Source organism: Lutra lutra, chromosome 10 (genome assembly GCF_902655055.1).
Source record: "Lutra lutra chromosome 10, mLutLut1.2, whole genome shotgun sequence".
Taxonomy (NCBI): domain Eukaryota; kingdom Metazoa; phylum Chordata; class Mammalia; order Carnivora; family Mustelidae; genus Lutra; species Lutra lutra.
Genome location: NC_062287.1, coordinates 94,894,433 through 94,910,847, shown reverse-complemented (window position 1 = coordinate 94,910,847; position 16,415 = coordinate 94,894,433). Strand labels below are relative to the sequence as shown.

The 16,415-nt window shown below is 37.3% G+C and overlaps 1 protein-coding gene across 5 annotated transcripts in view; it reads right to left on the bottom strand.

The window, feature by feature from the left end:
- LOC125079411 (very-long-chain 3-oxoacyl-CoA reductase) overlaps positions 1-16,415 on the bottom strand; it is a 339,719-nt gene that overhangs the window by 267,417 nt on the left and 55,887 nt on the right. Inside the window, exons 2-3 of one of the 5 annotated variants that reach the window (XM_047692990.1) lie at positions 16,137-16,183; positions 14,725-14,800 (exon numbers count right to left, since the gene is read on the bottom strand). The exons of the other annotated variants lie outside the window; for them this stretch is intronic. Of the exons in view, the coding sequence (XP_047548946.1) occupies positions 14,725-14,800; positions 16,137-16,183 (123 nt within the window). The remainder of the gene's footprint in view (positions 1-14,724; positions 14,801-16,136; positions 16,184-16,415) is intronic. 5 annotated transcript variants of the gene reach the window in all.

The window sequence follows — 16,415 nt, the reverse complement described above, 5'->3', positions numbered from 1 at the left end:
TCTCTCTCTGACAAATAAATTAATTAAATCATTACAAAAAAAAAAGATGAAGGATAAGGAAGATTTGGTATACACACACACACACTGAATATTACACAACCATAAAAAGGTATGAAATCTTGCCATTTGCAGCAATGTGGATGGACCTAAGGATATTATACTATTGGGTTATGGACACTGGGGAAGGTATGTGCTATGGTGAGTGCTGTGAAGTGTGTAAACCTGGCGATTCACAGACCTGTACCCTGGGGCTAATAATACATTATATATGTTAATAAAAAATAAAAAATTTTAAAAATAAATAAATAAAAAGACCATTCTTGGTTGGGGGGGAGGATATTATACTAAATGAAATAAGTCAGACCGAGAAAGAAAAGTACTACGTGATGTCACTCATATGTGGAATCTAAAAAACAAAGCAAAGGACTAAACAAACAAAAAGTAGAATCAGCCTTATAGACAACAAACTGATAGTTGCCAGAAGGAAGGGTTGTGGGAGAATGGGCAAATGAGTAAAAGGGAGCGGGAGATACAGGCCTCCAGTTATGAGATGAATAAGTCATGGGAATAAAAGTACAGCATAGGGAATACAGTCCCTGATATTGTAATAGTGTTGTGTGGGGACAGAAGGAAGCTACACTTGTGGTAAGCGTACCGTAATGTATAGAGATATGAATCATTGTTTTACACTTGAAACTGATATAATATTGCATGTCATCTAAAAAATTACTCAAAATTTTTTTTAAAATGGAAAGGAATAAATACGTCCATTTTAATAAAAATGTTCACAATCCTAAAATTGACCCAATGATAACAACTGACTGTAATGAACTGTAATTCAACACAGTCATGATACAAGTTGAGTTCAGGTTGCTTTTTTAAACTCTTGATGCTATGTAACCATGACACTATGTTTTGGCAATATTTACCTCCCCCAAATTGTCACTTAGTTCCCCAGCTACAACATTTAAAGCACAAATTAAGAGCAGAGGGGTAATGGAAAATACAGCACAAGAAGCCAAAGATTCTGCCCATTTCGGTCATTAGTTAGGTAAGACTTGGTTTCTCAGACTTAGTTTCCATATTTAAAAAGGGGTTTAGGGGGCACCTGGGTGGCTCAGTGGGTTAAAGCCTCTGCCTTCGGCTCAGGTCATGATCCCAGGGTCCTGGGATTGAGCCCCACATCGGGCTCTCTGCTCAGCGGGGAGCCTGATTCCTCCTCTCTCTCTGCCTGCCTCTCTGCCTCCTTGTGATCTCTCTCTCTCTCTCTGTCAAATAAATAAAATCTTTAAAAATAAATAAATAAATAAAAAGGGGTTTAGTCTATCAGTAGTTCCTAAACAGGAATGACCTTTAAAATCATGTGGGGTACGTTTTCTAAAGTACACATACCTAAACGTGATTCCACTCAGTGTTCCCCCAAAATGAATATACTTACATTTTGTGGCTTAATATTTTTATCAGTTATTGAAGGGTGATTAGATTTAAGATTTTATACATCACTACAGCATTAAACAGAATGGAAACACAATGAAAGCTGATTCGACATCAACACTCTTTAATACTATTAGCCTTTTGTCATTAGACGTTAATTCTATTGATTTTTCTTAACAGTGAAGGAATAAAAGAATTCAAAATTTATGAAATTTCTTGTTGGTCTTAATGGATTCATCTTCCCTTTCACTTTAGTATTAGATTTAGCACTAAGTCATTTAAATTAGTACTTGGTAGTTAAAGATTTATAAAAGTAGCATGTAACATAAACTTGGCATTTAAGAAGTAATGGTATAAAACTATTAAAATGATGGATAATTGAGAAGAAAATATATAACTTTATTGGATGGAAAAATCAAGTTAAAGTGAACCTTTTCCATCAAACTTTCAAAGTACTTTCTTTCCATGATGAAAAGAGAAGCAATCTCTACATGAAAGTCCTGAAGCACTTTATAAATACATCCGAAGAATATGCCTTTCTACGAATTCTTTTATAGTTTAAGTCCGTACCCCAAATTACAATTATCCACTTAGAATAACAACTAATAATTTTCAAGTGGGAGGAGAAACACCAATCATCTACTTAAATGGGACTCATTTCAGAACACCTTGGCCCCATATTTCCTCAACTAAAAAAAGTTTTATTTTACATAAAAGTTACCAAGCCATCAATAATCCAATTGGAAAGACCACTCGCTGTTTTAAAGAAACCATGCAAACATAAGCAAATGTCTTAATTAAGAGGTATAGTTCGCCGTCTGGACACAGTGTAGTACACTCCCACGCACCTAATGCCAGCTGTAGAACAGTGAATTTCAAGCAGCTGCCTTAATTGCAGATGCAGATCAACACATGCTCATTTGGCTGGGCCAACTAATTGGTAGGTAGGCTACATTTCTAACAAAATATCCACCCATATTACAGATGTTGTTCTCTAGCAGGGTAAACGATTGGTAACAAACAGTAATGAAGTGGCAATAAGGTACAAAATGATTTAGTTGGACAGTTTACAAGAGGATCCCACATTAGCTCTGAAAACCACTTATGCCAAAATTGGAACATCAACTAAATTTCAAAAGTATTTTTCTGTGCAAGATTAAGAATACTAAAACGTTTCACAAAGGTTCTTCGGTCACCAAAATAACACTTGCAACACTTGCGAAGTGGACCCATCCCCCTTAACCATACGAAGCCCAGGGCAAACGTGCAAAAACATTTAGTCCTGTTCTTTCCTTAAAGCCTAATGCAGGGACGCCTGGGTGTCTCAGCCAGTTAAGCATCTGGCTTCAGCTCAGGTCATGATCGCAGGGTCTTGGGATCGAGTCCTGTATCAGGCTCCGCTTCACCCTGCTTATGCTCTCTCTCTGACAAATAAATGCACTCTTAAAAAAAAAAAAGCCTAATGCAGACCAAATATTTAGAGACATGTGCAAAGATAATAATTATATTTACCAGGAAATCTATAAGGATCTGTAAGGGTAAGAGGGAGGGGGATATGAGGCTTTTCTGTTTCAGCCATGATGGTATAACAGACAAGATTTACCCCATGACCTTAAACTGAAAAAACTGGACAAAATATGTGAAACAATGGATTTCAGTCAGTGCAAGATAGACAGTTCAGGACACTGATATCCACAAGAAGGGAAACAAATGAGGTGAGCCTTGCAGCTGCCCTAACTTACTGCCTACAGATTTTTTAGACTAGAATGCAGGGAGAGGGACTCAAATAGAGATCAGCAGTTCCCCCGAGTTGAGGAAAGAGCCTTAAGCATGTGGGTAAGACAGAGTCCCTAGAACTACTAGACAGTGGACAGAGGGCATGAGTGAGACTAACAGCAAGAGAAAGACAAGGATAAAACAAGAGCAAGAGCACACTATATACAGTAATCCTCCCTTATTCACAGTATTGCTTTCCAAGGTTTTAGTTAGCCACAATCAGCTACGGTCTGGAAGCAGGTGATTCCCCTTCTGATGAGTCGTCAGCAGGTCAACAGTAGCCCAATGCGAGGTCACAATGCCTATGTTCATCTCATCACGTAGGCATTTCGTCATCTCCAACCACCACAAGAAGGGTGAGAACAATACAATAAAGTATTTTGAGAGACTAACATTCATATAATTTGTATTACTGTATATTGTAATTATTCTATTATTTTGTTGTTAATCTCTTGTTGCATCTAATTATAAATCAAACTTTATCCTAAGTATGGATATACAGAAAAAAAACAAAGTATGTGCAGGGCTCAGTACTACCCACAGTTTCAGGCATGGGGGGGGTTGGTCTTGGAACACATCCCCCACATATAAGGGCTGGTGTATGTTCAAAAATGGAAAGGGCAAACATCTTTAAAAGAGATAAAGAAGATACAAAAATGACCTAAAATTTTATTTTGAGAGAAAAATAAAATATCTGAATTAAAAAAAATACACTAACAGGACTAATGGCAGATCAGAAACAAGAGAAAGATTAATGAATGTAAAGGTACGGCAATAGTCACTCTCTAAAATGAAACACAGAGAAAAGAGACCCCTCCCCCAAAAAGAAAAGGAAAGAAGACAACATCAGTAAGTTGAGAGTCAACTTTAATCCATTCAATATATGTATACCTAGAATTCTAAAAAGAGAGTGAAGGATAGAAAAAATATTTGATGGCCCCAATTTTCCCAATATAATGAAAATTACAAACATACAAATTTAAGCTCAATCAATTCCAAGTAGGAGAAACATGAAGAAAAGTACACCATGGGGCAAAATACTCAAATTCCTTAAAGCTGCTAATAAAAAGATAAATCTTAAAAGTAACCAGAGAAGAAAAAAAAAGTGACTTACACAATGTAGTAAAAAAAAAAAAAGAAAGAAAAAAGAAATAACAGCAGACCTCTTAAAAACACTACAGACCAGAACACAAAGAGGCAAAGTAAAGTAGTGAAAGGGGAAGAAAGAATGTCATCGTAAAATTTTATACCCAGAGAAAATACATTCAAAACTAAATGTTTTTGTTCAGACTTACAAAAAAAATTCATCAGTAGCAGACCAGCAGTATAAGAGATATAAAAGGAAGTCTTTCAGACCGGTAAGAAAAAAAATAAGATTCCTGACTGAATTATGTACCCATAAAAAGGAATGAATAGCGTAAGAAATAATGTGTGCAAATAAAGAACATTTAAAAAAATAAAAAATAAGTTTCTCTCTTAAAATATAGTTGACTATGGCAAAAATGTTATACAATTCATAACATATATAGAAATAAATAAAACAGTGGGGAATGGGAGTATACTGTCATCACATTCTTGTGCTCTACATCAAGTAGTAGTAGCCTGTGACAAGGTAAACATTGCTAAATCTAAAGCAATCACTGAAAACAAAGAAAAAATATGTACAGCCAATAGCCAAGGAAGGAAATAAGGAATGATTTATTTTATTTTATTTTATCTTACCTAATTTTATCTTATTTGACAGAGAGAGACACAGCAAAAGAGAGAACACAAGCAGGGGGTGTGGGAGAGGGAGAAGCAGGCTTCCCGCTAAGCAAGGAGCCCTATGTGGGGCCAGATCCCAGGACCCTGGGATCATGACCTGAGCCGAAGGCAAACGCCTAACAACTGAACCACCCAAGTGCCCCAATAATAAAGAATGATTAAAAACATGTTGTAAATCCAAACATAGGCAGAAAAAAAAAAAAAAAAAAAAAACAAGGGAAAAAAGAACAGATGAGATGAACAGAAAACAGAGTAAATGGGTAGATCTTAACCCAATCCTATCAACAATAACATTAAGTGTAAATGGTCTGAGAACCCCAGTTAAAAGGCAGAAGTCATCAAATTGTATTTTTTAAAAAAATGACCAAATCTATGCTGTTTAAATTTTAAGAGTTAAAGATTTATTTAAAGATTATGCTTTAAATATAAAGCACAATCAAAAACAAATGATGTATTTTATGGTGACTAACATAACACAATAAAAATTTTTAAAAATAATAAAAAATAAATAAATGAATATAAGGCACATATAGGTTAAAAGAAAAGACAGAAAAAAAAAAATATATATATATACCATGCTAACACCAACCAAAAGAAAGATAAACAAAGCTGATTTCAGTGCAAAGAATATTACCAAGAATAAAAAAGGTCATTGTATAATGATAAAGGAATGAATTCATCAAGAAAACATATCACCCCTAAATGTTAATGCATCTAATAACAAAAAAATAGACACAAAGAAACAGACAAATCCATAAGTACAGTTGGGGATTTCAACACCCTCCCCACAGCAAGTACACAGAAAAATCAATGAAGATACAGGAGGCTTGAACAATACCGTCAATCAACTATTTTGTATTTTAAAAAGCCTCTTCTGAGTGGCTTATAGAGATTAATCAGTGTTCCCTTAAATCTGAGAAGAGAAAACTCAAAAATGACCAGACAAGTACAAAACTTCTAATGCTTTAAAATGTACTAGAAATTTCAGAAAAATCATCCTTATAGAAACGGCCAGCTTGAGAAAGGACAGTAAAAAATTCAAACAGATATTTGGCTAGCAACTAATAGTTTTTTTAAAGGTACTAATAAACTTTTGAAGTATTTTTATTAATTGGTATATAAGCAAAGAATTACATAAGAATCTAAGATACACATGTAAGTCCTAATTAAGGTAAAATGGCCAAATTAGAACTGGTTTGACCATTTTAATTTTAAAAGTGGCTATATCTCTTCTTTCTGATCATATCACAGTCTGGAATTTAATGCCATTGCAACATTTCGTTCATTTTTCATGAAAGGATAGCCTCTTCTAAACTTCAGACAATACTGCAAATCACTGATGTTAATTACTCTTCCTGTCCTCTGTGTAAAATTTGCAAATGTCATCTTTTGGACAAACTTGGTATCAATAATGACTGTATTGCTCCACACTGTCAACTTAAATATAACTTCTATGATCCTTAAATGACCTTAAGATACCATATTAATATCACAGTGAGTTAAAGAAGGAGGCATCTTAAAGAAAACCCCAATTCAGGTGGCAAAGTCACTGTGATAGGTGAGTTTTCTTACAATGTAATAACAGCACATAAAGTTAATGCATTTTAAGCTTCAGGGGAAAGTGTTAACTTATCTAAATATATGTATAAGTAAGTATATAAAATATATTAAAATCAACAAAGAAAGCTTATGAATTAAATAATTTGAAACAAGTTGTTGAAAAGAAACTTGATCTTTGATAATATAGTCTTCTCTTAATGAGAAAGCTGTAAAAAAAAAAATATTCTGTATCATCAGTGTCCAGCCTAGCCAACAAAGTTTCCTTATCTCCCCAAAACACTCTCACTTTCTAACAGCCTGTTAACTTTTTAAGCTTTTCTGTTGACTTTTGTCATGCCCTTGAATCATTGTTTAACAAAAGTTTCTCGATTCTAAAAAAGCTGGATTTCCTAATAATTATTGTTTCTTAAGGCTATGTTTTATTTTACTGACTGTCACTTAAACCACCACTCTCATCATTTCTTGTCTTGGGCACCTGTGATTTATGCTTATATTTTGCTATAATCACTAGTCTCCTGACAACTCTTTATGCTACTGCCTTCACAAATTTGGGCCATAAAATTAAAAATAATGAAATTGATTAAAGTGTATGGTATAGTCAAACCATCATTGGTATTTCCCAGATGGCCACTAGAGCACTACTGAGCAGAGAGGCTATTAGGAAAAAAACTAGATATGTAGTATATTTTCCTTATCTTTAATTAGCTCAACTCTCTTATGAGAGCTGCCCTGTTTACCCACAGCATGGGAAGAGCCACGGTCTGACTAATAATGAATATTGTTCAACATGTGGATACTTTTCAGGATGGACAGAAACATTTTCATGCTCCTGTGCACAGCCTGGCACACAGCTATGAACAAAATGATCTCTAAGATTATGGTTAAATGGTGACAATTTTAAAACACACTTTACAGAAGTCCCTGGAGCTTTTTCAATGCCTTTAGTGTCCACCATAAGGCTCATGCCCTGAGAAAAATCACTAAATCATTAATTAGCTCTATATTATACCAGAATTGGGTATTCTCTTCTGACACTGTTAATTATTATAATAAGTAAACCAGAGACCATCAGTCTTATTAACAGGTGGATTCCTACTTTTCCTTCAAGTTTGCCAAAAGCTGGAGGCCCATAAGCTGGAAGTCAGAGAACTGAGTCTTTAGGAAGAACACCCAAAGAATAACAGCCTCGGTAGATGGAGGCCTGTTGCAGTACTCTTGACCTCCACGGATGCTGTAAAGAGTCAACTCCTGTTTCAGACTTCCTTCCCAGCATAACCTGACACTGCCACCAAGCTCAGACTATGGGACAGATATGCCAGGAAACTGAGTCAGTATCTATAGGACTCTTTAATGCTCTTGCCCCAAGATCCAACGGAACAAGAATTAATTTTGCAACTAAATGAGGTCAATGAAGAAACTTTAATAGTGGTTTTAAGAAAACATCTTTTTCTTAATTTTTTACTCCCCCGCATCCTTCCTTGGTGGCTGACTGTCCTTAGGCAAACTGGAACAAAGCACTCTTGGAATGGTGTGTTGCTCCAACTGATCCCCCAGAAATCGAGAAAAATATAGCTTATAAACTGTGGCAGATTGTATTCTCCAGATCCAGATTTTATTTTCCAAAAATATCTCCCTTCCCACACGCTCTTTTCCAATGTTACCAAGTTGCTCCTCCATCAAGAGGTGGAGTCTATTATTTTCACCTGGGATCTGGGCAGGCTCGTGTCTGCTTTGACCAACAGAATATGACAAAAGTAACGCTGTGTGAGTTCTGAGGGCAGGTCACAAAAAGACATCAGCATATGATTCGTTATCTTGCAACGTCCACTGTGAGGGATGCAGTTACCGTGTGAAGAGTCCAGCTCCCCAGATCTGGCCATGCTAGGCAGGCTATGCAAAGGCACCATGGCCAACAGTCCCAGCTCTGTCCAGCTTTCCGGTCATTCTCGACCATGGCACCAGCCCTGTGAGAGAAGCCATCTTAAATCTTTTGAACCAGCCTCTCTGCTACTGAGTGTCACAGTTAGGGAACTTGGTAATGCCATGAGAAGCCAAAGAATCATTTCCCCGAGTCCTGGCAAAACTCCCGATCAGCAGAATTTCTGAGTAACTAACACAGTTTTATTTCACATTGGTAAGTTTGGGGTGGTTGTTATGCAGCAATAGCAACTGGAACATAAACTATTCAATTGTTTAGGCAAATCTCAAGATGGAAACTGTATAGAAAATACAAGACATATTGACTGGCCTTGTCTGCAAAACTAATCAGAATGATGGTTAGATGGCATATAGGCCCTTACCGAGTTCTTCACCTTACACGGCAATGTAATTACTTCCATAGGCTCAATAAGAATCTATCCTTCCTCCTACCAGGATATGATTAGATAAAACAAATTTTTTTTTAAAAGATTTTATTTATTTATTTGACAGAGAGATCACAAGCAGGCAGAGAGGCAGGCAGAGAGAGAGGAGGAAGCAGGCTCCCTGCTGAGCAGAGAGCCCGATGCGGGGCTCGATCCCAGGACTCTGAGATCATGACCTGAGCCGAAGGCAGCGGCTTAACCCACTGAGCCACCCAGGCGCCCCATAGATAAAACAAATTTGTAACCTGACCATGCCAGAAACATTTCATTTAACAGTAAATCTCATTTAATTAGGCATGACAAGCCCACTAGTAAGGAACAATAATTCCACTCCAATATGTAGAAACAATGCTTCAAAGAAACCGTCCTGGCACCTACGTGGTAGCCAGGATCTTCTGGGACCTTGGTCTCATGGGTGGTACAGAATGTTACTTTCCGGAAACGTTGACAAATCTGGGAATCTTGGAGTAAGAGGATACCTCTACAATCAGAGGCACCACAGACAAAATGGGAGGCTTTTGGTTCCTGGTAGTTCCTTACTTTAGAATATGTGAACTGCAAGGGCAATAAAAATGTTTCTGGTAACTACAGAAGTGCCAGAAAAACATTTAAGATTCTAGAGGCTGCATGGTCAACTCTCTGACCCTGACATCATGTGGTTCTAGTTTCATTAAACATTTAAGTAAAATGGTTCACTACTACCTTGTTGTCCTTATGTAAATGAAACAGGTTAAATAAAACAAGGCATCACATTAATGATACTGAGAGTGCACCAGAAAATGGTGAAACAAACTTATTTGGTCAAATCTACACCTAACTCTACAGATTTGATCAGAGGTAAGGTTTGAAAAAATGAAAGTGATTCTTTTTTAACCTAACCCTATCCCTTTGTCGTCTACCTGACTAGTAAGATTTACATTTTTAAAAGCATTTCTTAAGAGACCATGGAATTACAGGGTCATCCCAGAGCTTTACACCCTAAGATAATCAACAAAAAGAGAGAAACACCCTGTTTGTTTGTTTTTTAATTCAAGTAATCTCTACAACATGGGGCTTAGACTCTTGACCTGACCAGAGATCAAAAGTCAGATGCTCTTCTGACTAAGCCAAACACCCCTTGTTTGGTTTGTTTTCATCAAAGACAGAATTTGTATTTTTTTTTAATCAAAGCTGATTAAGGTGAGTGCAATCAGCATTACCCACTGCTCTGTACTAATATGAACTGTAACATCACCATCGCTCTATTCTGTGGGCCAACAGGTTGTTCTAAAAGCTAGTCTTTGCATTGTGCTTTTTGCAAGTAAAAACATAGCTCAGAGTTCAAACATTATCTAGGAGGTTTTTGCTCTGACAAATCAAAATTGACCAAATACTGAATATATTAATAATCCTGGCTAACAAAGATAATAAAAGAAGCTTATTATATATGTGTTGACTCTCAGCTTGTATTAATTCAACAGGTGACAGTTATCCTTACAAAGAAGCGAAAATTCATCAAAGCAGTTGATCCCGAGAGGGCACTAATCCATTGTTGGCAAAACATTTAGTTCCCTACTAAACTATATATAATCCTTTAAAAATTCTCCTGAAGAACTTTCGTAAGTAGGTTGTCCTCCACACTCACAAGAAATTGCTTCTAAAGAAATAGAATCCCCAAGTTTACATAATGACAGTGGAGAGTCAGAAGGTGACAGGAGCCCAGAAGAGTCCTGTTTTTTCTCAATTGGCATGTGGTTTCTTTTTCAATCCCCTCCTTTCCTCTTTTCTTCTTTCAGTCACGTAGGAAAGGAGGAGGGATGAGTTTAACCTCCTGGAGTGAATGTGAGAGCTGGACTAGAAAAGACAAGTTAGCCTAGTTAAACTAACTTGCCTGACTTCTGTTTCTTGACTCAAGTCTGACTGATACAGAAATTGGTATCAGGAGTGGGATCCCCGAAAACAGACCTCAAAGGATTTTTTGGTATTGGTCTGATTTGATCCATAATGCAGTCGCATTGCCACTAATCAAATGAATGCTGGCTGCCGATTATAATACAGTGTCCTCTGAAGAAGTGCCTTAAGGGACCAAGTGGCCGTCATATTTGAGTTGGGCAGAAGTGATGAACACAGAGATTGTAGTATGGCGCAGCTTCGTCTCAAACGACCAGCTTGGGCCTTTAAGCTTTCAGTCCCACTTCTGAGCAGAGAAGCAGAGAACTTCTATGGCAGCCCTAGGAAAAACCCTCATGTTTTACAGCCACAGGCTCCCCTTGCTGACATCGGCTTTAACTGAGCCAGGGCTAGAATTACAGTGTGTAAGCTGCGCTCCCAGACTCACCACGTCTCATGTACGGAAGTGAAAACACTGAAGGAGACTTGGGATGGGGATATCTGGGTGGGCTCAACTGAAGCCAAGGATCTTGAACCCCTAAGCCATTCTGAGCCTCCCTTGCCAATGCAAAGAGAAACACCCTTCTCTCCTGTGTTGGAAGAGCTTCGTTTTCCCTGGACAGAAGAACCTGCAGAACCTCACGATAACTTTAAGGCAGTTTCCTTGCAAGAGAATTCTTCTTCTCCTCAAGACCCAACCAGATGATCCCCTTACTGCTACTCACAAGCATTCTTTGAGGAACAAGGATAAAGTCAGATCCATAAAGTAGTGGCTGACACACAAAAATAACTGCACAAGTGTGCTCATTGGTACTGGGAGATGGCTAGGAAATCTGGGTGAGAATGATTCGAAGGGTGTTAGGCCAAGGAAAACATAATCCAATACCAGATTGGGATATTTTTTAAGATAGGAATCACTTACCAGAGATTTAGGACTTAACTGTTAGCTCGTACAACTGGAAGGCACTCTAAGAGTTGACTTGGGTGGCTGACTGCAACTTGGGACTCCATGACGGCCTTCCGTCTAGTAAGACTGGGAGGCTACAACTTTCTTGGCATGATGTAGAGGCAGGGATTCAAAGGCTTAAGAAAAGAGGAATGCTGGAGTGCATTTATCGTGTGCAAGCTTGCACATATAACCCCTCCGCACTACACCCGCTAAGAGGGCCCAGCGCATATCCTTGGCACCTAAGGCTCCAGCTGCATAACTGGAGTGGCACTATATGGGCAAGAGGCTATTAGTCTGGCCTTTACCACCCGGTCAGTCATAAAATTCACACTGCCACAAAATGAGAACCTCTCCGTGTTCTTTCCTTGTTTGTTTCTTTCATGGCACTATTACAAACTGCAATTATTTATTTGTCTGATTTGCTTTGTTTTGTTTTGTTTTTTTGCTTTTTTACCTATTGTTTTCCTCTGTCTCCTCCACCAGCAAGGAAGTTCCATGAAAGCAAGAAAAGCCTCTGCCACACTCACCACTGTACGCTGACCAGCTAGCATAGGACCTGGTACACAGGCATTCAATAAAGATGTGCTAAAGGCATAAACAGAATTATTCTGTCTTCGTCAACATTAAATTGTGGTCCTTCCTTCTCCTGGAATAGAGATGTGCATGAAAACACTATCCTGACTAAGAGATGATTTACATCTGAGCTGAAAACCTGTACAGGTATACATAAACTCCTCTTTGTATTTCTTCAGCTTAGAACTGACGACCTGGTCTGCTGATACCACCTTTCTCATTTAATTTATACAAGGCCCAGGAAAACATAGTAAAGGTCAATTCAGTGCATCACCATCTGTCCCTTCATGAAAATGAACAGGATCCTGTCTTTATCCAGAACCGTATCTCTGCCCACAGTCACATGTCACCTCATATCACAAGTTAATAAATTCTCAAATATCATTAAAGTATACTTCTGGCTTGCTGAGCAATTTTTTGTACAGGCTGGAGCACCTTCTCAAAGACCATCATGAGGGAGCTCTTACTTGTCTTAGGATCAAGTAGACGGTGGATTCGTTCAGATCACAGCATTTCAAAATTCAACATTCCATTTCATCAAAGGTTCTATTTTTCACCTATGAACCTTAACTTCCAGCCATGAGCAAATGCTTTCATTAACAGCCAGTTTTATCTACACATGCACCAACACAACATTTTTATCACTGTAAGAGTTAATTATACACATGAGCACAAGTAAGTACGAAAGAAACAGTGTTAAGATCTGGGCAATATGGAAAGTTCAATTACCTAAGCTAACTGCGCCAGGCTCATCAATGCCATGGCTTAAGTCAAATTCACATTTTAGCCAAACTGCAAAATACTATATGTCTTGAACCTTCAAAGCTGTGTTTACATAATTCAAAACTTGTAAGTTAAAATCCTTAAATGCTAAAGATATAAAAATCTATGAGCGTAACAGGGTTTAAAAAAAATTTTTTTTTAGGAAAAAAAACAAGACTTAGTATACTTAATATCGGTATTTATAAAGATCTTTTTTTACATAAAGAAAAAAGTGCATTTATATATAATCTATCAACAAGGACCAGTTACGGTCTGGAAAGAAACAATAACAAAAATATTCACCTCACAAGGATGTTTGAAAGCTTAAAAAGGATAATACATGTGAGGGAATAAATAAATAATAAAGCACCATATGAACGCTAATGGTAGGTAGTAATGTTAATAATAAAATACAGCATGTGGTACACCTTAAACTTACACAATGTTCTACATCAATTATATCTCAATAAGGCTGAAAAAAAAATACAGAAGAAATCTCTCATCTGAAAGAATTAGAGCCATTTGTTAGTTGGCTACTCACAGAAGTTACAGCGGGAATCCTAGAAAACGATAAATACACATTGTAGCCACTTTATTTAAGTCTTGCATAAAGGTAATTCATTCACCAATCGTCCTGGCAGGACCCCTGCCTTCCATAAGAGTTTAGGTCTGCTGACTGGTATTCCCGACTTTCCTGTCTCACCCACGCTCATAATGCATCCTTTATGATTGCAGTTTCAGTTCTTGTAAAGTGCAGTGAAAATTTCAACACATATGAAACAACTGGAGAGCAAATTTCTTACTTTTTATCATTTTTTCCAATCAGTTTACATTTGTCTTGTTCACCCCTAATTTGACAGCCGATTTCTGAAAGAACTCACTTTTCTCACCCTTTGCAGGCATTCAAATTAGTTTTCGTAGAAATAACTCCCCCTTTTTACACAAATATTGCATCTGTGTGGAATATTAAATAATAAATGCATTCAGCCTAAGTTTGGGAACACACAGAGCTGACTCTTAAAGCAAGTAAGTTAACTCGTCGGGGAAAACGTGCAAAAGCCTCACACTCAGAAGCCGACCGGCCACAAACGGTCAGCACCCTGGGAACCGTGGTGTGCTCTACCAAGGAATGGACAGGACTACTTTACCCATCGGGTTGGTTAATTAGACATGAGTTAAGAATCTTTGCTACATAGTAATTCAGGTCTCCAGCACAGCTGACTAAGAAGAAAGCTCAAAAGAGATATATATATATATATATATATATATATATATATATATATATGCTGCCTTCTGTATTTTTCTTCAATTATATATGAAAAAAATTTAGAGGCAATGATGTCAAAGAGTAGAAAAAAATGCAAGAATACTGAAATAAAGCCACAGAAAAGGAATTCAGGTGTTTAAGTAGAACATGAAAAACTAATCAGAGAAGCTGACTCCTAAAAACAACTTAAATGAGTCAGGAAAAGACATTTTAAGGAAATTTTAACAGTCCCATATTAATTTGAAAAAAGTTGATGACCCATTTTAAAGCACACTTTTAACAACATAAGAAAGAAGCGTTCTGAACCATAAATACATCAGTGCTAGATACCTACTTGAAAACATTCAACTTAGATTAGCTGTATTCCTTTTGTAAATATGAAAGAAGAGCGTGTGTGAAAAACTTACTTATTTCAGTGGAAACTTGATTCAGTTTATCCTGTGATCTGCTGATAAGGACAACCTTCATTCCATGTTTTGCTAACTGAAACAATAAAAAACACCAAGCAATTGAATCATACCTGTACATATCATTAAAAAACAGAAATCAGATATACTCTCATTTGAAGAAAATCTGATAATACGATAAACCCAACAAAAAAAAATGAATAAATAAACTTAAGTAGTAATGAATGGTCAATTCAAAATGAAGACTTTATAAAGGGAGTCTTCCAAAGGGCTGTCTTTCTGAGTCAAGCTAGTATACAAATGTCAAAGGGTTTCAGAAAGAATAAAACTTTTACTTTTCATTTTATACCCATCTACACTGCTTTAGTTTTTAAAATCATAAGTACTGGGGCATCTGGGTGGTGTAGCGGGTTAAGCGCCTCTCAGTTTGGGCTCAAGTCGTTATCTTAGGGTCACGAGATCAAGCCCTGCACGCAGAGTCGGTTTGAGAGTCTCTCTTCTTCTCCCTCCGCCCCTCCCACGCATGCTCATGATCTCCCTCTAAAATAAATAATCTTTCAAAAATAAATAAATAAATAAATAGTATCTATTACTTCTATAATTTAAAAGTCAGGTTTATTTTTTTTTAATTTGTTTATTTATTTGAGAGAGAGAGCACAAGGAGGGGGAGCAGTAGAAGGAGAGGGAGAGCCAGGCTCCCCACTGAGCAGGGAGCCTGATGGGGGGCTCGATCCCAGGACCTTAGGATCATGACCTGAGCTGAAGGCAGCAGCTTAACCGACTGAGCCACCCAGGCGCCCACAAAAGCTTTAAAAAAGATCTGCCAAGACTGTCATCAGAATTGGGTGCTATCATAAGCTGTGATGCCTCCGCAGAACCAGAGGGCAGGGAAGCTTGCCTTCAAAGAGTACTACCAACATTCCTGCTTTGTACAATGGCCCTCAAATTACCACGGTCCCTACCCTTTCATGACATTACAGAGAACTTGAACCCTTTGCCCATGTCTGTCAATATCTTTTCGTCAATCATAGTCTTCCTTATAAAGAAACGATGCCATGGACTAGCCTGGAAATATAACTATTGCCTAGTAACAAATCCACCTTTTGGAAAAGAGTTCAAAACAACTGACTAAGGACTGTCCATAATTACACAATATAAAATAAAACTATGCTACATTTTCCCCAATTCCAACTTATTGGAACAGAAAGTTTTATACTAATTTTTGCACAAAAATTTATATTAAAATTGTCTTTGAGCAACTGTGGGGTTTCTGATTAGAAATAAAGCATATCTATTGTACTATATAACAGTGTATTTGTTTTTAACTTCAAAAATCAAAGCAACTATAAGAGATCATCCTGTATTTGATGTTTTATTTTTATACCAAGAAAAAGGTCTTGAAAATTACCTACCTCTTCTGCATATGATTTTCCAATTCCATCAGTACTACCTGTGACAACTGGGAAAAGAAAAACACAGTTTAGGTTAAGAACTACAACGAAGAACCAATCATAGAACCCACCAGTTAGACACCAGAGGACCTGTGTAATACTTCAACATAAAAGATGAAGGAACACTAGTGATTCAAATTTAAGCCCACCATAGGGGCTAAAATTTAAAGGGCTGCAATACCAAGTCTTGACAAGGTTGTGGAGGAACTGGAACTTTCATACGTTGCTGGTGGCATGGTA